This window comes from Podarcis erhardii (genome assembly GCF_964252035.2).
Source record: "Podarcis erhardii genome assembly, chromosome: 11".
In the NCBI taxonomy this organism is placed as follows: Eukaryota; Metazoa; Chordata; class Lepidosauria; order Squamata; family Lacertidae; genus Podarcis; species Podarcis erhardii.
This window is the reverse complement of record NC_138501.1, coordinates 3698868-3722700: the sequence shown is the minus strand read 5'-3', so window position 1 is coordinate 3722700 and position 23833 is coordinate 3698868. Positions and strand designations below refer to the sequence as shown.

The window sequence follows — 23833 nt, the reverse complement described above, 5'->3', positions numbered from 1 at the left end:
TTTTGACTATGGCAGACCAACACGGCTACCTATCTGTAACTCAACTGTGCTTGAAACTGAAAGAGTCTTACAAAAACCAATTCTTTCTCATTTTCGCTTGTAACTCAGGAAAAGGTTATGGAAATCCTATGGCGGAGTTGCCAGGCACTATCACATGAATGTCAGTGGCAAGCTGGTGTTAAGGTGCAAGGAGTAACTGGTTTGGAAAAGTCAGTTCCCTAGATAAAATCTACTGGAAGATTACCATTAGCAGAAGGTTTGAGACTCTCATGATCTGATCCAGAGCACCTGCCCACTTTGCATGTTTCCCAATGTCCTTGAACTGATTAGACAGCTCTGTGCAAGTTGCTTACTTTTGTGTTTACGTGATTTGAGTCATTCACAGAAGAACTTAAATACAGAAGACAAAGAAACAGAAGATGACAAAGAAGGATACAACCGTGGGAAAAGGGCAATGCTTACTGAGAAGAAGCATATCTTGGGGACAGCTGAAACACTGATCTTCGGCAGGGCCTGTACATTCCAAACACTTCCTGTGACAAGGGCTGCATGCTTTGGTGTATCCATCATAGATCTCACTGCTGGAACAGCCTTGGGGCATCTCACACAGGCCTGAAGTAGTCATCAACAGACCTTCTGCACAGGTAAGGCAGTCAGTGGAAGAAGAACAGGTCTGACATGTTCTGTCACAGTCTGAAATGTGAAGAATCACAACTATTTGTTCAAGGCTCTTACAAGTCCCAGATGGCTACTTGGCTCCTTTTAGTCTATTTATACAGTTAACTGTCAATCTCTAGCTTTGCCTATGTCTCTATTGCAACTGTTTCTGCATCCATATCTGTCTTTTTCACAGGATGCATGCTGTACCAGGGATCACGTTACATTTATTCCCACTGCATTGGGTGGGCACTGTACTAAGAACAGGCACCCACAGCCAACACAGAATTAACACCAACTGATTGATAGATGGTTGTGGTTTGGGGGGAAATTGCTTTAGGGACCAAATTGGACACCACTGGGGGTCCATGATTGGCTCATAAGTCAAGCAATCCCCACCTCTGGGGTAAACTTGCCTATAAGAAGTGTGTGTGTGCATGTGTGTGTGTGGGGGGGGGGGACGACGACAACAAATAAGCCTTTAATTAGTTCATTTGCTGCATCCATACCAGTGCCACATCGATCAAAATGACTTCTGACCTCTGCCTCTGAATTGAAAAACATACCTTTACAGATGTCAGTCTCTCCTTCATAATAAGTGCCATCTGGACAATTTGAAAAACATTCACCATTGTATAGATACAATTCCTTTGAACAATCAGTGCAGTCATTGGGATCTGGTCCATCACATTGTTTGCAGTCTTTATGGCAGGGGAAACAGCGGTTGGAGTCATCAAAGAAGTCAGGTGGGCAATAACGTAAACAATTCCCGTTGTGCAGGTGAAATGGTGGAATGCACACTTTTGAGAAAGAGGAGAATATATCAGGATATGCAAAAGAATACAAAATAGCACAGTGTGCTCTTGAATGTGCTATGAACTCTCCCCTTCCTATGTTCTACGTTTGGCTGGCTGCAACGAAACTAAAATCCATTGCCACAGCTATGTCTCAACAAGCGCTCTTCTCTTCTTGCTATCTGACGCTTAAGTCGACAGGTTCACCCCTCCCTAATCAGAATACAGCGATTTTCTTTCAGACTATATTAGAGTGGCATGATCCAAAACTCTAGTCATATCTGCATGTTTTTGTAAAAGTCTTTGCAGTACTGATGTGAGGCACCAAATTTACACAAGCCGCTTGGCTCTTGGGTGGACCCCACACAGATATGCTAGCTAGGAATAGCTGTCCAGGGAGATTCTAGATCAGAATGTACTGCAAAGTCCACAGGGCAGAAATATGTCAGACCTCAGTAAGCGACAATCTATTTCTCCCAGCACATTCTTCCCATGCTTTTGGTTTTGTCTCAAAACACCAAAATGGAAGAGCATTAAGCACGCCCCCCTGCATTTCTAAATAGGCATTCATTTAACGACCTGGGTCAGTGCCATACTGCTGATACTCTGTAGTACCTTTACATGAGCTCTTGATAATGCATTCCTGACACATCTCAGGGCAATCTCTACAAATGCCATCATCAGCAAAGTGGTTCTCTGAGCAGGCAAGTTTACATTCTGTTTGTTCTAGGAGAAAAGGACTTTCACAGGACAGACATTTGGAGGCATTTCCTTCACACATTTTACAAGGGCTGTCGCACTCTCTGCAGGCCCCGTCTTTAGTGAAAAAGCCCCTAAAGTAGAAGCAAAGAATAAAAAAAGATCAAGCAACAGAACATGCTGTAAATTCTCAGAGAATTAGAAAAGGCTGGGGTGAGCTGAGGGCTTTAAGAAAGCGTTCACAGTAGACATGGCTTTGTACACCATGTGGCCTTAGATCTTGAGGCTAAAGATCTAAAAAAAGGAAATAGAGGACTCCACTCACATTATAAAACTCTTCAGTGAACTGTTTAACTGTTTAACTGTTTAACCTGCTGTACAAATAGTAGTTTGGCATAAAATGTCATTTGGCTGTAATTATGCATGTGTTGTCTAAACATTAGCTTCTGGGTTAGTATGAGATATTTTATTATTTATCTATATGTATGTTGAAACAATTGTAATAATAATAATAAACTGTTTTTAATACAGTGTATTCCATTGGGAGTGTATCCATTACATTAAAAAACCCCACAACACTGTTGATGGAAAGACTGAGGTTGCTTACCCAGTCCTGGGGTGGACGGCAGTTGTGGGGCTGGGCAGCTGGCAGTTAGAAAATCCCCATGCCAGCCAATGGGAAGGGCAGGAGTTTCCGCCAGACCCCGTTTGAATTCTGACCAACCAAGCCAGTCCAAGGGGGTGGGGCTTGGGAGCAGGCTTCACTCTGACTCACCCCCTGGCTATAAAAAGGCAGTATGTCCCCCCCATCCTTGGGACCACCGTCGGCCAAGAGCACATCCTCCCACCCCACCTTCATAATTACACTTTGGGGCTTGTTGCATATTAGCATTTCCTCCCTCTAAGGTTATGTGATTACTGGGTTTGCTGTGGTTCTATAATAGTTGCCATATTCGGTGAAAACAGGTTGGTCCCATTTTCAGGTTTTGCCTTCCCCATAGCAGTAGTCACAACTTTGGTGGATAAGGCATTGGGTGGAATCTTTAGTCTAACATTTCATGGGGGGTGAAGTGGTGCCTCACCCCCACCTTGGAACCACACGATCACAGGTGTACCTCCTTAGAGGGGTCTAGGTGGAAAGGGCATCTGTCTAGACCTGTGTCTTGCGATGGAACCTGAATCCCACGCTTGACCCTGCCGTGTGTCAGCCCTGCAGAGCTGGCACCTATGGACTGGGCCTTGCTTCCTGGGGAGGGGTCACTGTGAGTAAAACCGCAGTGCATTTCTCAGCACCCTCATTTGCAAATTGGCATTCAGGTCATTATGCAGCTTTCTACAACCAGAAGGATTAGATCCATTTTGTGTCACAGAAAATACAGAGGTGAGAACAACATAGAAGTATGTGAAGGAAAGCTGCATGTCTGCACAGATTAATATAAATGGAGACGTACTTGGGACACTCCTGCAAGCATTTGCCTTTGTGCAAATAGCGTGGCATGTCTGCATCGGAGTGACACTCGCAACGTCTTGTCTTCACATTTCCCAAAGTTCCTCGTGGGCAAGTGCGGATACAAGACTTGCCAAAAAGAAATCTCTCTGAAAATAATGGAACAGGCAAAGCATGTTTTGAAAGACATTTACATGACATTTTGGAAATTCCAACTAATTCATGAATTAATGGAAAATTTCCATTACAATGCAGAAAAAGGTGGAATGATAATTAGGATGCTTTTTTGTAAGTACCAATAAGTAAGTAAGTAAGTAAGTAAGTAAGTAAATACTGTTATGTTTTAATGAATTCTTAACTGTATGTTCTCCACTCATGCATAAAGCCTATCTTTAAACATTAACATTTTTTCTAGCATTAGCTGAAATCTATGAGAATATACGAAAACCTCTTGATAATGGCAATGTGTAGCAACAAAGAAGATAAATGCTGTTACCTTGGGGACATGAAGTGCATGTGCTGGCAGTTTTCTCACAGGTTTGGCATGAAGGATCACATGGCTCAAACTGAGTAGTTGTTGCTGTATTAGGAGATAAGGAGGAAATGAGTTAATAATGTCACTTTATATATTTGTGGGCATGCGTGCCCAGAATACATGGTTCCAGATATGATTATTTAGTATCATTTAGATAATAAAGGGAAATAAATGCAAATCTTGCTGAGATGATGAGACTTTCACCTTGACTGGAGATATTGCCCATAGTAACACAGAATATGAATGAAATAAGGGGTGGAAACAATGTCTAGTAATCAACAAGGCAGCATCCATCTAGATTTCTGTTAATTACTTAATTCACTTTTTGCAACTGAAATCCTGATTTTAAAATGTGCAGAAATATACAAGCCACAGTGGTCTTCTACCTATTGCAATCCTATTATAACAGTTTTCATGCCCTCCAACATTTCTCTGATGAAAATAAGGATGTCCAATAACAACAATATTTATATCCCACCCATTTGCCTGGGTTGCTTAGCCACTCTGGGCTCCTTCCAACATATAAAAAGCACAATAAAACAGTTGCTGCCACTGTGGCAGCAGGAGCAGCCAAATGCATTCCTTGGAGGCTGGATCTGCTGCCCATGGGGATTCTGCTGCCTGAGGCGGTCGCCTCACCTTGCCTCATGGGTGAGCCAGCCCTGCAAAACAGGTTCAGTGCAGGTGATAATTGTCCTCACTTTGCTGAAGGGACTTGATGATCCAAGTCTGATCACAGTGCCAGCATGAGAACATCAGAAAGTAACGATGTACCACCATGGTGTCTATTGTACATGAAACATTGCCTAATCATGTGTCCCTACAAAGGATTAGTCTGTGACAGTGACTTTTGTTACCTGAAGTGAAAGGCAATATGATACCTCCTTCCCATTCTACATGCAAAAACCAGCTGGACTGGCAGCTTGATCTTTAAAACTCTGGCAGTACAATAACATTCTTCATTACACCTGAGGCAGTAAGCTGGTTAAAGGCTCAGGACAGGCCATGGGGTAAGCAGAGCTCTTTTGTACAACAGAGGGGAATGACTAGGGCAGTCAGAGGAGGAAGGAAAGAGGGACAGGGACCAGTGTTGCTCGCAGCACCCCTGACCATCATTCAAGGCACCCCAGGGTGCCACAGCACACTAGTTGAAAACCACTGAACTAGGGAGCTCAGGAGAAACAGAAGGAGTACTGCCACCCCCACATCTACTGGTTAAGGCAGCTTCCTCATTCTGTTCCTATGTCTCTGATATCCTTATTTATCATTAGCTAGCACAGCTGATCTTACCCTCTGTTCTCAAACTAAAACGGTAATATTCAAGGTTTTTATAATGCTTTTTCCAGCTGCAAGATTATTAGTGCTGTAATATTTCTGAGTCTCCACCAGAGGGGACTATGTACTAGGCATTGTGGCCTTACAAAGCACATGAGACATGAAATGCTGACCAGTCAACAATTCTATCTTCCAGTCAGATGGAAATGCTTATAAATACTTACATTCACAGCTGCTTTTGACATTACCCATCTCTTAAACTACATTCAGATATCATTTAAAAGGGGCTGCAAATGCATCTCTGTCCTAGGGAAGATCTGAAAACTTCCAGGATTTCCATGAATGTGCTTCTTCACAGGGATACAGAATCAGGTGTGCTACTTAAAAAGCTGCACATGTTGATATGATGCAAAGGTCTTGAACTCTGATGTAACCAAATATGCTTTCACTTCATTTAGTCTAGTAATACAGCAATATCTTCTACTGTATCCACCTGGTCTCCCTGAATGCATTTTGTCAGTAAAGGTAAAGGGTAAAGGGGACCCCTGACCATTAGGTCCAGTCATGGCCGACTTGGGTTGCGGTGCTCATTTCGCTTTATTGGCTGAGGGAGCCGGCGTACAGCTTCCAGGTCATGTGGCCAGCATGACTTAGCCACTTTTGGTGAACCAGAGCAATGCACAGAAACACCATTTACTTTCCCGCCGGAGCAGTACCTATTTATCTACTTGCACTTTGACGTGCTTTCGAACTGCTAGGTTGGCAGGAGCAGGGACCGAGGAACGGGAGCTCACCCCGTCGTGGGGATTTGAACTGCCGACCTTCTGATTGGCAAGTCCTAGGCTCTGTGGTTTTACCCACAGCGCCACCCGCGTCCCTTATTTTGTCAGTAGTCAAAGTAATAAGTGGCAAAGCCAACAACATAATTACATCTATAGGTCCATGGGGATTAGGAATTCTACAATTTGAAATCACTAGGGCATGTGATGAACAACTGGTGGGCAACTGGATGCATATTTGATTTCTTGTAGGTCAGTGAACTGCTGCTCAGCCATTAAGCCACAGATGTATACATGTCTCAATATTATCTGGGCAAGAGTTCTTCTGATATTATGTCTATTCAAGGCAGGTAGAGTGATATTCTTATTAATGAATAACCACTTTTCCAAGACAACATATTGTCTTCAACTAACAAGGAAATCCCAATCAGGTCTATTCAGAAACAAATCCTACTGCATTCAGTGGGGCTTACTGAATGCAAGGGTTGCAGCGTAAAACAGTAACTTTAGATGAAGCATAGCTCAACAGACCGATAAACCAAGCAAGGTACTCTCTGTACAAAGTCCTTCATTCCACACCTGAGAAATTCCTGTGATTACTTGTACAGAGTAGAGTGTTGTAATCTCTTCACTCAGTACATTTACTATTATTTTCAGTGCCTGGAAACATTTCCTCTTCTGCCTCATAGGCCATAAAATGCATAATATCACAATGTATAATCTCAGTGGATTGCATGCAACCCTTCTGCCTGCAAATGGGACCTTCTTCCTCTCTTTTCCCTGTGCGCCTCCAGTGCCCACCGTTCTCATCCGGAAGGCTGGGGGATCCCCCATAACAGATTTGGGGGTGGGGTGGAGAACTTGTGCAGGCAGAAGTCTTTGTGCTAACAGGAAAAAATCATTGGATACCATCCGATGTTCTAAAGTAACTTTTCATTCATACCAGATAGTGTGGTTCTCATGCTTTTAAATTGAAAATAAATGGAATGGTCTCAAAGAAATGTATTCTGCTCTGACTGTCTCTGAAAAATGTACACTCAGTCAGAAGCAAATCTGTTGATCAGGTGAAGAATAGTAGAGAAGGTTTACCACCTTGCAGTTGCAACACTGCAGCAATGCACACATGACTGAAAAAAGTAACCTATTGGGTTAGAATAGCAAGTAGCATGGATGCGACCGGAATGTGCTGCTTTTACAGCCAGAGGGGGAACTGTTTATTTATTAGATCATATTCAGTTTATGGCTTTTCAAAAACTGATACAGATATGAATACAAATGCACAGAATAGGTAACATACTTCTAAGAGATAATTCTAATTATGGAATAAGGTGTAACAGAAACAATATATACATATAATAAAATCCTAGGACCTATCCAGTCTCTGAACATATAAGTATTTATAAATCTGAGGGTCTTATAGACCTGCTGAGAATGAAATAATAACCCCAATATACATTATTTCTCAGTCTAGTTATCATACTGACAGCCACTGAACTACAACATTAATCTAACAAATTAATGTCTAAAATAAATGCATGAAACTCCAGGGGGTGGGGAGTTGCTAGACTCCTACAATTCTACATTTTATAGGGATTTTATAAGGATTTTGTTTCAAAGATTTACCACCATTTTCTCTTGATGCCAACTCCTTTTTGACACAGTTTTCATTTTGTAAACAGATTACAAAATCAGTGGCATGGTGATTTACACTAACATAAGATTAGCTGGCTTCTAATACTTGAATGTACACTTGTGGCAAAAGTCAGGCTGGATGAAAACTCACATTCCCAGTCCAGGTTATTTTGGCAGAGCCAAAACTAAAATACCTTGGTGGTCAGGTCCAGAATCTAGCATCTTGGAGTCAGGAACAGCCCAAAGTTTGTTGTGCATTTCTAGAGATACCCAGTGTGGTATCAGATGACTGACAATCAGACCTGCACCACATTGAAAGCCTTCCCTAACATTCATAGGGCTGCTATATGTCCACGATTTCCCAGAAATAGCCAGGATTTGTCCCTCAAAAAAGCTGAACAACTTTGCTAACAAATTTTGTGTCTTGATTTTCACTTTTTGAAATAAGGCAACCCCAGCATTCAAGGGTTACGTTTGTTCCCTGGCACCTCAAGGTAGGACTGAGAAAAGACTCCTGTCTGAAACCCTATAGAGCTACTAGCAGTCTATGTAGAGTAGCTTATACGGAGCTAGATAAACTAGCTATCTGTCTCAGTGCAGGGCAGAGTCCTATGTCCCTAAGGCCTGATGACACTCGTCCCCCAAAAGGCCTCTTGTCCATGTCATTTAGGGCCTCAATGTACATGCACATTTTAATGTTTCAGATATCAAATAAAACCATTTTTGTGAAGTGCAGGATTCAGCTGATAAGTCCCTCTAGCAGATGCCAGTGCAAAGGCTCTCACAGCACAACAGAGCTTTCTCCAGTCTCCTCCCTCTTTGCCCAGTGGGCTGGGGGGGGGGCAGGAGAACCCTGAGAATAGTGTGTGGTGGGAGGAGAGACAGTATTCAAATGATTTAAATTAATAAAAATAACATTTGCAGCAGCAGTAGCAGCTGTAACAATTTTATCTATTCAGCTATACATTATTATGACCATTTTATGTATAATATTCCTTGAATTATTATTTTTTAAAGAAAATTCTCAAATTTTAAAATATATGGAGGCCCTTTTGCAGAACACATATTCTTCTGGATTTGTTTCCCTTTTGCTTCAGTGACCTGACTGAAGAACATGAAAGACTGGTGATGTAGTGTGTAAGTCATCTGCCACTCTAAAGCCCTTTCAGTTTGTTAAACCTCTATTCTATTCTAGTTGAGATGTTGTGGGTTAACATACAGCACAACAACCCCTTCACTATTATGTCTCATGGCTTCCAAAATAATTTCATCATCTGGCGCACAAGATAAAATGCAGATGTTCTTTGTGCTACGCATACTGGCCCAGACAATTTTTTTTCTTGGCTTACACTTAAAAGTCTGAACACCAGTCAAATTCAGACTCATCATTACTTTCTATCACAGTTTATTCACAGTTTACCCTAGTTTGGAACGGAGGATGCAATACTGTAGCGGAGTTATGTTGGATGATGGGCTTTAAGATTTAGTGGAAGACTCACTGCAGTAATGCCACACCAGATACACTGTCAGCATGACAGATATGCCAGAACAACTCCCTTGAGATGCCTGCAGAGTCACTCCACTAGTGAACATATGCCACATGGTGCCAGATATATGGGTGGGATGGGGTAGCAGGGAGGAGTGGAATACTTCTTCCAAAACCCAAACAATACCCTCTCAATTCATTGTCATCCTCCCGTCAAGGGCATATTTTGATACCAACCTAAAATTTTACTCTTCTTGACTTCATTGGAAAGGGGAAAACCATTTTTAAGCCATCCCTGTGTCAACAACAGCCCCATGTTGTCACAACATAGTGTATGATATGTGTAGTTCTGCAACCAATCACATCACTTATAATTAATACACACACACACACACACACACACACACCACACAAGGAGACCATAATAAGATGTAGCATGGGCCTCTGTCCCTTATGTTGCACACACTTAGAATTCAATATCACAGGGAACACAGGGAAGCTATGGGAAAGGGGCACTTTGATCACAGATGAACCGCTTTGCTTGGCTTCAAAACATGTGTAGAAACTTAAATTTGTTGCTAACATTTCTCTGTCTAGAACTCAAAAGGCGTCTCAGCCTTGATACTCCAGACACAAACTTCCAACACTTAAGTCCACTTCAACAACTTGGGGTGCTAGAAAAGAGCACACTGAGCAGGAAAGCAAGGGAAGTGAATACCCTTTTGCTTTGCAGGATCACACACAGTGTTTCAACATTAGAAATATATGCACAGCCACTGCATTCTGCCCCTTCTCTCCCACGGCAGGGAGGCTGAGCCAAGAACACTGGCAAAGCACAGAAGTGGCATTGCTCCCTCATCTCTCTTGCTCATAAATGTAGAATGCACGCAGGTTGTAGATGTGTCTGCTATTTCCCTATGATTTTTGTATTTTTTGCATGTGTATTTTCTCCACTTCTCCTGGGCTGAGCATACATTAGTTCTTGCTACATACATTTAAAGCACATAGGTTCCCCCAAAGAGTACTGTGAACTGTAGTTTGCTCCTCACAAAGCTCTAGTTCTTTGCACCCTTAACAAACCACCCAAGATTCTTTGCAGGAGCTCATGTGCTTTGGATATGCTTTAAATGTAAGTTGTGTACACAGTATCACAAGCTGTTTCACTGTGTAGTGATTATGTATCTCCTCCAGATATGTCATAAAGTAAGAATAAGCATGCTCTGCATATTAATTAACCCCCCACCGCCTTTCCAGTGAGCAAAGCTGGTATGCTGTTAAATGAGGAAGGAAGCACATGTGCAAAAGCTGTTTGGGCATGTGAGTCCTGATTCAGACAAAAATACCTTCTAGCTGTATTAGGACAAGGCAGCTTTGTTACTGTCAGCTACACTTACTTGACACTTGCAAGTCCTAAAGGGATGCTGTTGATTCCTTGCTGATCATTACTACTCCAGACAGAATGACAAAATTAACACAGGTGGCATATTCCACCTGTGCTTGTAGAGTCTTTTAGTGTCAATACTCCTCAGCTGGTTACATCTTCAGGTAGATAACTTAAATTCCTTAAATTCCTGTTTATAGTATTGCATTTTTAGAGAAAAGCAGCCCTTGGGAACCTTATTCAGTGAACTGGGCAGCCCACCCTTTCCATTAAAGCCCAAGGTAGATAGCAATATTTAAAAACAGATTTTTTTAAGTCTTACATCGTTTCCAGACAATTGGGTTTTGGCGAACCTCCAGGGGAAAGGCCCTCCACAACTGTGGAGCAGCCACCGAGAACACCTCTTTAAGTGCCCTTTCCGCCTGGATTTGGTGCACAGATGGTACCAACAAGAGATCGTTCTCGGCTGACCGTAAGGATCGTGAAGGGACATAAGGGAAGAGGTCTTTCAGGTCTGCAGAGCCCAAGCCATTGGAGGTATGCAGTTTCAGTCTCTCTAGCAGTAAAATAGGATTGATAATCATTATTCATATTTATGAAACAGATTAAGAGCTGCAAGTAAGAGAAAAGTGCTATATGTCAGTGTTTATTAATTATGTATTTAATTATTAGGTACTAATCAATCGTACAATAATATTAATTATTTCTCATTTACTTATTCATGTAATGCTGTTGTTAAGATTTTTATTTTATTAAGATTACACCTTAAATTCAATTGAATTCAATACTTTTCTTAGATTTCTAAAACTACCATTATGCTCAAAACTGTGCTATATGTCAGGGTTTATTAATTATTATGTATTTAATTATTAGGTACTAATCAATCATACAATAATATTAATGATTTATCATTTACTTATTCATGTAATGCTATTGTTAAGATTTTTATTTTATTAAGATTACACTCTAAATTCAATTGAATTCAATACTTTACTACTATCATTATGCTCAAAACTGTGTTCATCTCAATGTGTACTGTATGTTTGTGGAGGGAATGTGGTTTTCAAGTGCATGTGTTCTCATTTATTTTTCTTGGATAAATCCTAACCAGGTTATGATGTGATCAAAACATTAAACTATCAAACAATCTTGACGTACTCTTGATAGGGAAATGTAACTCAATCAAGTGAGAGTCACTCCTGTGGTATAAGGAGATGCAACAGCGCTGTGGTGAGTGAAGAGCTAATGATTATCAGAGGGGTCCTCTGTCTTCCAGAGGCAGTGCAGGAAGAAGCACTCTGAGACTGTTGCTGCTGTTAAGGGGTGTGTGTGTGTGTGTGTGTGTGTGTGTGTGTGTGTGACCTGTTAGAGGTTCCGGCCCCCCACCGCATTTTATACTAACATAAAATGTTCACCTTCATTCATAAGAAACTACTGTATGTCTGTTCTTTCTGTGATGCATATAAATATTCTATTTGCATTAGTGAAGATGTAGTTTCTGTATATACATACAGAATGATACTCATTTTGAGGCATTCAGGGTAATTTATATAACAGTTTGCTGCAGATCCACCTTCCCCTTGCATGGGGTTCAGGTCTGGCGTTAGTCGTGAGCCCTGCTGGGATACTGGACTGCCAGAAGTTGCCAAGTGTTGATGTTGGTCCTATATAAATACAGTCACTTACATTTCTATACATAAAATCTATTTGAGAGTTTGGAAACAATGAGGTTTACCCCCCCAGTGGAAGCCTGGCAACATACCATTCCAGAATTTCCTATTTACTTGCTTTCTTTTGAGGTTCACACACTTTCCATGGAGTAACTGTAAAATTCCTTTGCAGCTAGTGCAGTCGTTGGAGTCGAACCCTTTGCATGTTGCACAGGTCCGGTGGCATGGCTCACATTCTTCTGTGACCTCATCGCTGTAGTAACCAGCTCCACAATCACTCACACATTTCCCATCTGGAGGAAAAATAAAAAAGCCTTTATGTCATATTGTGACTGATGCCAGCTAAGTCCTGTTATTTGGAGCATTGAAAATAGAGAACAATGTGTGATTCAATTGCCACTAAGCAAACTGGGGCACCCTAGGAAAGTTTAGCTCTACTAGAGAATGCAGATGCACAGCCCAACCTCAAGTACACAGCCAAAATATAAAACAGGGTGTATAGTGTATAGATCTGTAAAATTAATATATAAAGTGTATTCCTCAATGAATGAAGTGTGTAAATGAAAATGCACAACTTTAATCTCTCCACAAATTTCAAATTTGCAAGATGTTTAAAATGTATGAAGTACCAATGTTATTGAAGTACCAAAGTTAAAACATACCAATTTGCAAAGATATTGACATCTCTATAGTGCAGATTTCTAATTGTGAAATCTGGTAAAACCCAGATATAAATATATAAGGTTAAAACATGTTTAGCACATGATTATATTTGGATTTTGTCACATTTGTTGGTTATAACAGTGGAGATTTTGATATCATTGCACTTTGGTATGTTTTAAATGCTGGCAGTTCAAATATTTTAAATCTTTTAGATTTGAATTCTGTGGAGGAATTAAAGTGGTATGTTTTTATTTCCACATTTGTTATAATTTACAGATCTATACACTCATACCCAGGTTTGTGTTTTGGCTCTGCTACACAGCCTCCAACACAAAGTCTAGAGAAGTAAGTACTCTAAGCATAATTTCTACCTTATTACTTACAACTGCTGGCCAACTTTCAGGAGCACTCTGGTTCTCTGTTGCAGCTTGGAGTATATGAAAGTTGAAAAACTGTAAAGCAGAGCCACAACTTCACCTCCTTATAATACCCCAAGCTTGATTTTCTTAACCTCTGACCACAGAGAATCCAGTTTGAATAAGATAACAAGGTCCAAATAACTTATGATAAGGGGACAAGGTATGTACATCTGAGCCTCATAAAAGGTTCAAAGTGCATTTCACAGGTCTATACAAGTCTTGACTTCTGGAGTGTGGGCTGCATATTTGCCTGCCTGCAATTCCATAACCATACATCATAATAGGAGGCATGTGGATTATGCCACATGTTGACTGCAAAAAGTCACCTATAAAGAATGGAAGTGATGTGAAACCATTTTCAGGCTAAAGTTACTTTGTGCCATTCATTCATCTCTTATATTGAACAAATTAAGTTTGCATTAACATGCTTAAGATGAAAGGCTCATTGGGAGTGCCGTTAATAAATATATATTTCCTTTTTACCCCAAAAGTAGGGGGTTGTCTCTGAATCTCATTACTGCCATTTAAAATCCAAAGTTGATTAAAGTTTAAATGTGCAGATTTGAAGACATATTTGTGCTTCTAGCGGCATTATTTCCTGAACCTTAGTTTACAAGCACTTAATTAAAATGAATGAAATTTTAACCTTGAATGCTTTAGGCTTGTTGAAGCAGATGTCTGGGGGTCATTCTTTTTAAAAGGCGGTTGGGAACCTACAGTCCCATAGATTTAATATTGTAGTTAGTCTCCCTTAGGGATGAAACAATCTGCCAATTTTAGTTATCTCAGTTTCTCATGTTTCTAATCTTCAATTCAGTTGTCTACATTTTTTTAAGCCTCATGAAAATTCTCCAGGATCTTTAATGTACGTTTCTCCTAATAAACGTATTTGCTTATGCAGTTTTGACTAATGTACACATTTTTACAAGCAATTTCTCCTAATACAGTGCATTATTTAATGCTATTTTCACAAATATTGAGTCATTCTTATGCATATTTTCTCCTAATACATACAATTTTGCAAACATTGTTTGGTTGGAGAACTGCATTGTATAATTTGGATAAGTGGGAATTTTGAAGGATGGCTATGTTTTGGTTCTCATATTGTTTGAGAAAGAGCAATTTTGACAGATTTGGCTTGAAATGGGAACTGAATGGTATTTCTGCCCCTTCCCAGTCTCTCTCAAAAGAATGCACATTTTGCCTTCTTGGGCAAGGCATGAAATCATTTCCCCATGTAAAATACTTGTCACCTTTCTTACCTAGAAGAAAAAACCCTTCTTTACACCAGTAACACTCATATTTGTCGCAGCTTCTGCAATTTGGTTGACACTCTATGCAAAGGAGAGACTTTTCATCATTGTACGTATTCTGAGGACAAGTTCGATAGCATTGCTGCTTGTACCTGGGGGGGAGGGAAGCATTTTTGATCATCATAATTTTCATTATGGATGGATAATGGTGCATCAAACAATTACAATGAACAAGCATAATCCTCTTATAAATGTACTCATGTGTGGCAAGCATCTCCTCTAAAATGAGGGGTGACAATACTCAGGAATGTTTTTAAGTACAGTAGCTTAATAGTTAAGGGAGCCTTTCTCAGACTCTGTCCCATGCTACCCCCGGGTTCTGTGAAGCAGTACAAGCAGGTCTGTGAAGAAAACAATTGTAATGGCAGATGATGTGTGATTTCCACTGAGCTACAGTCATGGGGATTAAATTACCGTATTTTTCGCCCTATAGGACGCACCGGCTCATAGGACGCACCTAGTTTTTTTGGGGGGGGGGGAATAAAGAATTTTTTTTCTTTCCACCCCCAGGCGCGGGGCTGGGGCGGGGGAAGCCCGAGCTTCCCCCGATCCCAGCCCCCAGAATAGGCTGCTATCCGCAAGCCTTCCCCCACCAGCCCCGACAAACTCTGGGAGTATTCCCCACCTCTCGCAGAAGCCGTGCAACCCCTTTAAAGAGCGCGGGGCTTCTCCTGGCCTTTCTGGGGGAATTCCCCCACCTCCCTGAAAAGCCTGCAGGCTGCCATCCGCAAGTCCTGGGAGCCCGAGGGAAATCGCGCCGGGCTCCCAAGGTTTGCGGATAGCTTCCTGAAGCCTGCATTCGCCCCATAGGACGCACACACATTTCCCCTTCATTTTTGGAGGGGGAAAAGTGCGTCCTATAGGGCGAAAAATACAGTACTCAAGCAATTGTCCTGGAAATCCCTTCCTGTTTTCATTTCCTGACTGAGGTTTCCAAGAGTTAAAATCTGTAGCGGTGCAGGCAGAATGAAGTTGCTTATCTGCCTTCACAAAGCTACACATCACTGCCAGTTACAAGAGGGGGAGGGGGAGGGGAGGGAGGCAGCAGAGAGCTCAGGATGGTGCAGCGATGGAGCCTGTCCATCATAGTGGCGTAGTGTGGGGGGTGCAGGGGGGCCCGGCCGCACCGGGCGCAACATCTGGGGGTTAGGGTTAGGGGGCGCAAATTACTTGCCTTGCCCCGGGTGCTGACAACCCACGCTACACCACTGGTCCATGACACCCACTGTTTGCCCCTTCCCCCTTGAAGACAGCTAGGTTATGTTATGCTAACCTTTGGCTCTCCAGGGGTTGCTGAGCTACTGTTCCCATCAGCCTGAGCCTGCATTTCCAATGATCACTGATGATGGGAGCTGTAATTCAGCGTCATCTGAAGGGCTATAGATTAACCATCACCACCCCCCATTCAAACAGCATATTCCACCCTGCTTAGCTCTGAAATATCTAAGACACTGTTGTGTTTCAGAAAATAGAGAAAGAGAGGGAAAGTGGGGAAGAGAGTAATAAACTTACATGTAATAACTATGAATGCATGATGTGCAGGCTCTTGGGTCATCTGGAATTAAAAGCAAACCACACATTGGAAACAAAATACTGTGCCAGTTTCTCGTGTATCCTAATCTCAATTGCCTAAATGAACAGTGGGAAATTAAGAAATGCTTAGATAAATAGGGAATGCTATCAACATCGTTGTTGTTGTTGTTGTTGATGATGACCATTCTAATTTAAATAGCTTTGGTGAAAAATGTCTCCTTTGATATACAGTTTTTCTTTGATAGCAAGTTTTTATTGCCTGGCTTAAATTTGCTGTCACTAGAATTCTGGATACATAAAGACTTCATAAGGACTAGCCTCAAACTGTATAACTTACCTTCTTTATTCATTATATTTATATCTTGCCTTTCTTTTGAGGAACTTACAAAGGACCATCAATTCCATTTTATCCTCACAGTAAACCTGTGAAGTAAGTCAGGCTTCAAGATAGCGAGTTTCATGATCATGTTCACCCAGTGAGTTTCATAAGCAAGTGGGTATTTTAACCTAAGTCTCTCCAGTCTTTGTTTAACACTCCAGTCACTGAACCACACTAGTATAAACTCTGGTTCCGAAAGACATAATAGTCAAAGACATATGGGAACATTGAGAAGAACAGTGCTAAAGAAGGCAATCACTAGTTATTTTCATGCAGGTGAAAGGTGTAAGAATGCAGATTATATATTCTTGTAAAAAAACAGTTTTTCCAGAGAACAGAAAAACTACATTTCTAAATTGCTAAGATTATCAAAATTACATTGGTAGGCTAGGGACAGACTTTTGGTGTGCCCCCTTTTGATATCACAGGCATCATCTAATAGATACCTATTTCCACTTTCCCCTCCCCAGACAATGCCTAATACTTGCACTGGTGGCAGATAGGACAGCCCTCTCCTTTTTGAAGCAGCTCCCACTGGAAGTATAATTGCTTGCACAGAGTGATCTTCACATAATGAGATTGCTTGTATAGTTGATGTTTCTTGACAGTTTCAGGCTTCAATCCTATAATACATACTGACCTAGAAGATAGTCATGCTCTAAGTCAGAGATGTCCTTGGGTCCTCCAGATGTTGCTGGAATACAACTCACAGGAAACCATACCACCAGCCACAGTAGCAGACAGAGGACCAGCACAGGTGGGCTTCCAAACACCTTGGAAGTCAATGGGAAGCTCAACAGGTGTGGCGTCCATTTGACACTCCTGTTGCCATGCCCATACCAGCTGAGCTCCCACTGTCTTGCCCCTCCCTCTCTTCCTCCCAGGAAGCATAAGCAGCGCTCAGGAGCCAGGAGAACAGCACAACTTCATTTGCCCCACCAGATGCTTGTGATTGACCATGTTGGGACTGATGGGAGATGGAGACCAGAAGCATCTGGAAGGTCACATTCAACGGTATTTTTCTGACGGTACTCAACAATTCACAGTACCAACACTACCCCCCCCCCAATCTTCCAGTAAGGTAAATGGAGGGTTTGGAGAGCAAGCAGGCAACTGAAGCTAAAAGGGGGATTGTGAAAAGCAGGATCATTGTGAGTAGCAACACCATTTTTCTATATAAAAAAGCACTGGCACATCTAAGTGATGGCTGTGTAGTCCCTCTAGAAGAGCAAGTCTCTCAAGAAAGACTGCTGGTTTTCAGTATTCCTTTTTTTAAAAAAAAAATCCAGCTACTGACATCAATACTGTAGCCCACTTTTAATGAACTATTTATTATTATTTTTAGGAAATATTTATAGCCCATTTTTCATCAGTGCTGATACAAGGATGAGGTACAACATAAAATAAATTATGCCACCAAATTTATACATAACCAACAGTAAAACACATGTCTTTACATTGTGCCATCCCCAACACAAAATTCATTGTTATTGCTAACCAAAGGCCAGTTTTAAATAAGCACTCATAGAAATATTTTTGGAATTGGAAATCAAAGGGTCTTTTAAAAAACAGGACTAATTATTTCTCTCACTCTTAAACATGGGCCTTGCTTCAGTTGTCATATGATTCAGCCTCATAATAAGGGAAAGAATTGGATGCCATAGTTCAGTTTTGTAGATTGGGACTTAACTTATGCTAAATGAGTTGATGACTGTGCAGGAATTTGAGCATGTGTGAAAGAGAACAATCTTCTGCATGTCTGCTCAGAAATAAATCTCAGCTGAGTTCACTGGGGCTTACTCCCAGGCAAAGGAGCCAACGCCCAGGGGCTTCAGCCCCCCAAAAATATATTTGAAGGAGCCACCCCCCAAGTTGATGGGCATTGCCGTTCAAATGGTGTCCATGCACCACGTCATGTGATCAATTATGCAGGGCATAATACTTGCCCCCCCCCATATTTTATTCAAGTTGGCACATCTACTCCCAGGTAAACAGGCATTAAGACTGCAGCCAAAGTCAGGCACCACTCTGAGTTCATTACTGGACTACATATAATTTGCTTGGAATTTGCTGTGACAATACATTTTGTATTCCCTAAACCTTATGCCAGATGTGTTGGATATTTCACTACCTTAAGGTCAGGCAGTTGAAGATTTAGAAGACATCTGAAGGCAGTCCTGTTTAGGGAAGTTTTTAAGATTTTATGTTTTATTCTGTTGGGAGCTGCCCAGAGTGGCTGGGGAAACCCAGTCAGATGGGCGGGGTATAATTAATTTATTATGATTATGTTTATTTATTCTTAAAGTTAAAATGATTAAAGAACAACAACTCTTGGGGAGAACAAACTCAGAAAGACATCACCTTCTCTTATCTAATCAGGACTCAGATGGTCCCTGTGGATCTCCCATAATTCTAACGTATTGTATTCAACATTCAATCAGGAACCTATTTTACTATATCATCTTTCCAAGTATACTGGATGTCTTTTTTTGAGAGAAAACCAGCTCTCTTGCCAAAAGCAATTGTTTAGAACTATGACTGCTTTAAAGTTTGTAAACGAAAACAAGAAATTACCCGAGGAAGCTGTCAGTGTGCTGCACTCAATGTTGGGAAAAATCAACCATGTGGGCATCTATAAACAACAAACTACTATAGGACTACAGGTGATGCTTTAGGCATACCAGGCAAATTTCAGTTCAACAGTATATTTCCAATCAAATTCAGACTCACCTCCCTATCTGTGCATCCCAGTCCTAAGCATGCAGCAGGAAAGAGACCTTACTTCGTATAACAAGGTTCATGCTTTGACATTTAACTATACTTTAATATAGTGAGAAAAGGGTGTGTGTACTAAAAATACCCAATACCTTTTCAACCTAGAAGACAACCTGCAATGAAGCTTCCAACCTATCACATACTGTTTTGATTGCAGAAGTTTGCAAAACAATTCATATATACATACAGCATCAATTTAAATTTCCATTGAAATCAGAAAAATGGAGGGTGATCTGCTTTCTAGAGCAACAAGCTTTTCTTCCCCCCTTCTAATTAAATAAGCAAAATAACAATGCACAATGATGATATAATTTCATTTATACTGTTGTGGGATTTTCTTCAAAGGTGCAAAATTGATTACTGCTTTGAACAGTTAACAACTGAGTTAGGTTTAGGAAACATGTCATTATGTTGTCTCCAGTCCTCCTTAGAGAATCAGTCTCAGAAGGCGGTACTACAGGGGCTCATTTGGTTTATAAGGTGCTTCGGGCGTCCATTCTGTCCCCCATGTTGTTCAACACCTACACAAAACTGCAGGGCGAAGTCATCTAGAGCCATCTTTCCCAAACTTGTTGGACTACAACTCCCATCATCCCTCGTGAGCAGGGTCAGTGGTGAGGGATCTTGAGAGCTGTAATCCAATGTATGGGGGCCTGAGGTTGGGAAAGGTTGGTTTAGGTTTGGGTAGGGATGGATGAATCTGTCAATCTCAGTTCCTCATGCTTAAATTCAGCTGACAGCAAGGGACTGCGGGCCTCAGGCCGCTGATAGTCAGAAGCAAAGAGTTTTGATTATCATATCTTGGCTGAAGATGAGCAGGCCCATTCACACAGTCCCTTTACTCCTCCTTTCATACAAGCTGGCAAACAAAGCAGGAAGTTATGGCTTCTGGTTTCATTTAAATCAGGAAAGTATGGTTAAAAGAGCTTTGGATGCTCAGTGCAGGATTACATGGATCTTTGACTTGGTCCAGCTGACTTCAAGATCTTTGATGGTATTTGCAAAGTGCTGCTCAGGAGAGAATCAGCAATCAAGTTTTCAGAATTCCAACTCACATGAAGCTCTCAAATGAAGTAGAACAGGAAGTATTTTGCTGCTCAAGAGAAAGCAGCTATACAAATCTTAGGCTCTGTTTGGGGAAGGACTTATAATAAGGATAGTTTTCAGCTAAAGGGGGGGGGCGTTTCTATAACACATGAGGTGTGTTATAGAAACTTCTTTTTGGAAGTTTTTACATGTGAGGTTCAATGTAACTTTGAGACTTTTATGTCTGTGCATCTTACTGATGTAGAATAGAATGCATATGAGAAATTCAAGAGTCTAGGCTTTATGATCTTGTGACAAACTGGTTATGACACAAGAGACAACACCCTTAATTTTATCTGCTAGGTCAATAGATAAGGCCAAGCTCTCCGTCTTGCTAGGTATTGTAGCTATTCATCATCAGGCATGATTTTGAGATACAGTGTCTTTTTTTGTGTGTGTGGGCTTTCTTTCCAACAGAAACCAAAATACTTTCTCCTAGTGAAAAATGTAACTGCCATAGTTCCAGCCATCAACTCATAAATGTGACAGTTGTGTCCTTTAGATGCATCATTAGCTTCTTTCAATATTCCAAAGTCATCCTTGTCTTGCTCTTTCTTTCCTATCTCTGTACTGTATAGGATGCATACGAAATGGAATCTGCAGAACCCTTTTCAAGTTATTACATCTCGCTTGCAAATATGCCTGCACTAAATACAATTTAAATTTAAAAGATGGTTTTAAGGAAAGGTTTTATTTGTGCCTGCATGAGCTTCTCAGAAAGACAGAGAGGAGAGATTGGGAAGTTTCACAACTGGATACTCAGCATGCCATTTAAAGACAATAAAAGGTTAAAAAGGACACAGAGAGAAGATCAGTCACCACATGCTAAAACAAGTGCTATAAAATGTCGATGCTCTTTTACCCCAGTAAGGCCCTAGAGTGGGAGAATGCTAACAAGGTGATCCAGATAAATGATTTGAAGCAAGGAGTATTGAGTGCACCTAGGAATTCTGCCATGGCACTAGTAGTATGAATATAAATTTAGAACTGCAGGGTGCCTTCATGATAGCCACAGCCATGCTTCCTCCCAGTCACACCCCTTCTTTAAGATTATATAAGAATATAATTGTAGGCAATAATAATAATTAGGGATGCACTTCAATGATCAATGGAGGTCTCCATGTGTTGCCTTTCAGCTAGCTAGATCTACTATCTTCTATCATGGGCAAATGATTTGGAGTATGGCAATACTCAGAGTCATTTAAGTTGTGTTTACTTGTAGTTCCAACGCAAGAGTTGTTGATCTTTTCTTTTGGCAAAGTTGTTGATGGGTTAGGGTTAGGATTTTTGGAAAATCTCAAAAGTTTTTAACCTATTTTTTTCTAAAAATTCTGCCCAGACACCATTTTTGACAGGCAAATCCCAGCTATGTCCAGGAAATTCCAGAATTATGGCAGCCCTACCCTTAAAGGTTAGCTTTAAAGCAAGCAGAACAGCTACTCCTCGCTGTTCTTCTGATGTGCTTTCTCAAGAGTGACCCTAGGAGCCAATCACCAGTGACTGACTCACCTCTTTCCACTTGGATTGGCTCCCATCGGCACAAAGAGTGAGAAGACCTCGGTGGCTAAAAAGCTTCCTTTTCATGTTGATTGGGTGGCCCTAGGACACTGGAGACAGGGATCTGCTGCAAAAAGAGCAACAGATCTTCAATGCCCCATAATCTTGGACCCCTACACTTTGGATTCTCCCACAAGTCCTACAACTGTCCCAAGCCCTCATCAAACAGCGTATCTACATGCAGAGATTGGGTGGAAGAGTGGGTTTCTGGCTTTTTTACATAGTTTTACACTCATTGCACCTCTTCTATTCCACATATTCATCTGAAGGCGGGAACAGGAAAGCTTCATATATAGAACTCTCCGGAAAAAGCCTCACAGAAGGATATCCAGAGGTTCAGGTTATAGGCAACCCCCTTCCCTGACACCACATTTTCACTGACTGTGGAAATGACCTCTGAGAAAAGAAACAAACCTGTTTCTGCCCAGAGTGCAGGCTGCATCAGACCCTTTTACAGTGCAAAAACTGTACCTGCATTTTGCAAGTACCAAGCTGACAGTTTAGCAAACAAATGGTTGAGTAAGAGCACAGGAAGTTGGCAGGGGGTTGGACTAGATGACTCTCGGGGTCCCGTTCAACTTTTCGGTTCCATGACTAAGGCATCACAGCTTCATCCTGTTGGCCTTTATCCTGGGGTGGCTTCTCCCAGATACCAAAATATTGGCTTTCAGGAGTTTGCAACCCTGCTTGAAGATGTCTAAGCGTATCTCCACTTGGAACTGTCTCTGTGTGATACTAATTGGGTTTTTTAAAAACAAAACTAAACTAAACTAAACTAAACTAAACTAAACTAAACTAAACTAAACTAAACTAAACTCTGCTTGTAACTCCATCAGTTTGAAAATGTGTTTTCTCGGGGTCGTCCTGCTCCCATTCATTCCCAAGGTCATAGGTCCTCCCAACATATTCCTGCCAGGCTTTATGAGCACAAAAGTAATAAAACTAGCAAAATGAAACGTCTTTGAACTTCTAATTATGTACCGTGTAGCACAGCAAACCACTGAGAGTAATATAAGGGACCAAAGAACTACATCTTTCCAACTCTCCATCTGAGTTTGTCAGTGTAGTCTGTCCATCTCTTCAGATGGTATTTGGATGGTGACTGCCAATATCAGCACAAAACATCAAGCATAAAGTGAACATTTCTTTTAACTCATGGTTTATTTTTGGCATTAATAAGCTTAAACATCACAGGAAAATTTGACCTATAATGGAATTTAAAAGTTTTTTTTTTAAAAAATCAACAGTATTATAATATACTTCGGAGTTTTCAAAGTTAGAGGAAAAACAATAACTAAAGGATAAATTAGACATGACATGGAATATCCGTGATCAGATATCCTGATGTCTTTGATTAAAAGCAGCTGCACTGAGGTGGGGGGTGGGGGGAGGGATTTGGACTGAGCTTGTGGTACTTGGTTAGGGGTTCCCTCCCCATGTCATAACAACTTGGCCCTAAGTAAAAATATAAGCAGGCTCAGATTCCTGTTCTAATTTTCATCCAGCACTTGGAAGGAAAGGAATAAAGAGATGGCATAAACAGGTTTCCTCCATTACAGCCCAACAACATATAGCTTCTCCTGCTGCTGTCGTATGAAGGTTGACATACTGTAGTCCGGGAGCAATTTTTATTAGACTGTAACATGCGCATAACGAAATCCCATTTCACTCTTTAGAAGCCTCTGGAATCAGAGGTATCCTATCCATCTTTGGAAATTGCTAATTTCTTTGCCACAGTATTGCCACTGTGGCA

The 23833-nt window shown here is 41.1% G+C and overlaps 1 protein-coding gene across 1 annotated transcript in view; it reads right to left on the bottom strand.

Moving 5' to 3' along the window:
- The window catches only part of LOC309352300 (proprotein convertase subtilisin/kexin type 5-like), a gene marked incomplete at its 5' end in the record, with an annotated part of 61882 nt that overhangs the window by 7003 nt on the left and 31046 nt on the right, over positions 1-23833 (bottom strand). Inside the window, 9 exons of the mRNA XM_081880663.1 lie at positions 463-693; positions 1224-1457; positions 2067-2284; positions 3602-3746; positions 4094-4177; positions 11008-11241; positions 12448-12648; positions 14700-14842; positions 16263-16305. Coding sequence (XP_081736789.1) covers positions 463-693; positions 1224-1457; positions 2067-2284; positions 3602-3746; positions 4094-4177; positions 11008-11241; positions 12448-12648; positions 14700-14842; positions 16263-16305 — 1533 coding nt within the window. The remainder of the gene's footprint in view (positions 1-462; positions 694-1223; positions 1458-2066; positions 2285-3601; positions 3747-4093; positions 4178-11007; positions 11242-12447; positions 12649-14699; positions 14843-16262; positions 16306-23833) is intronic.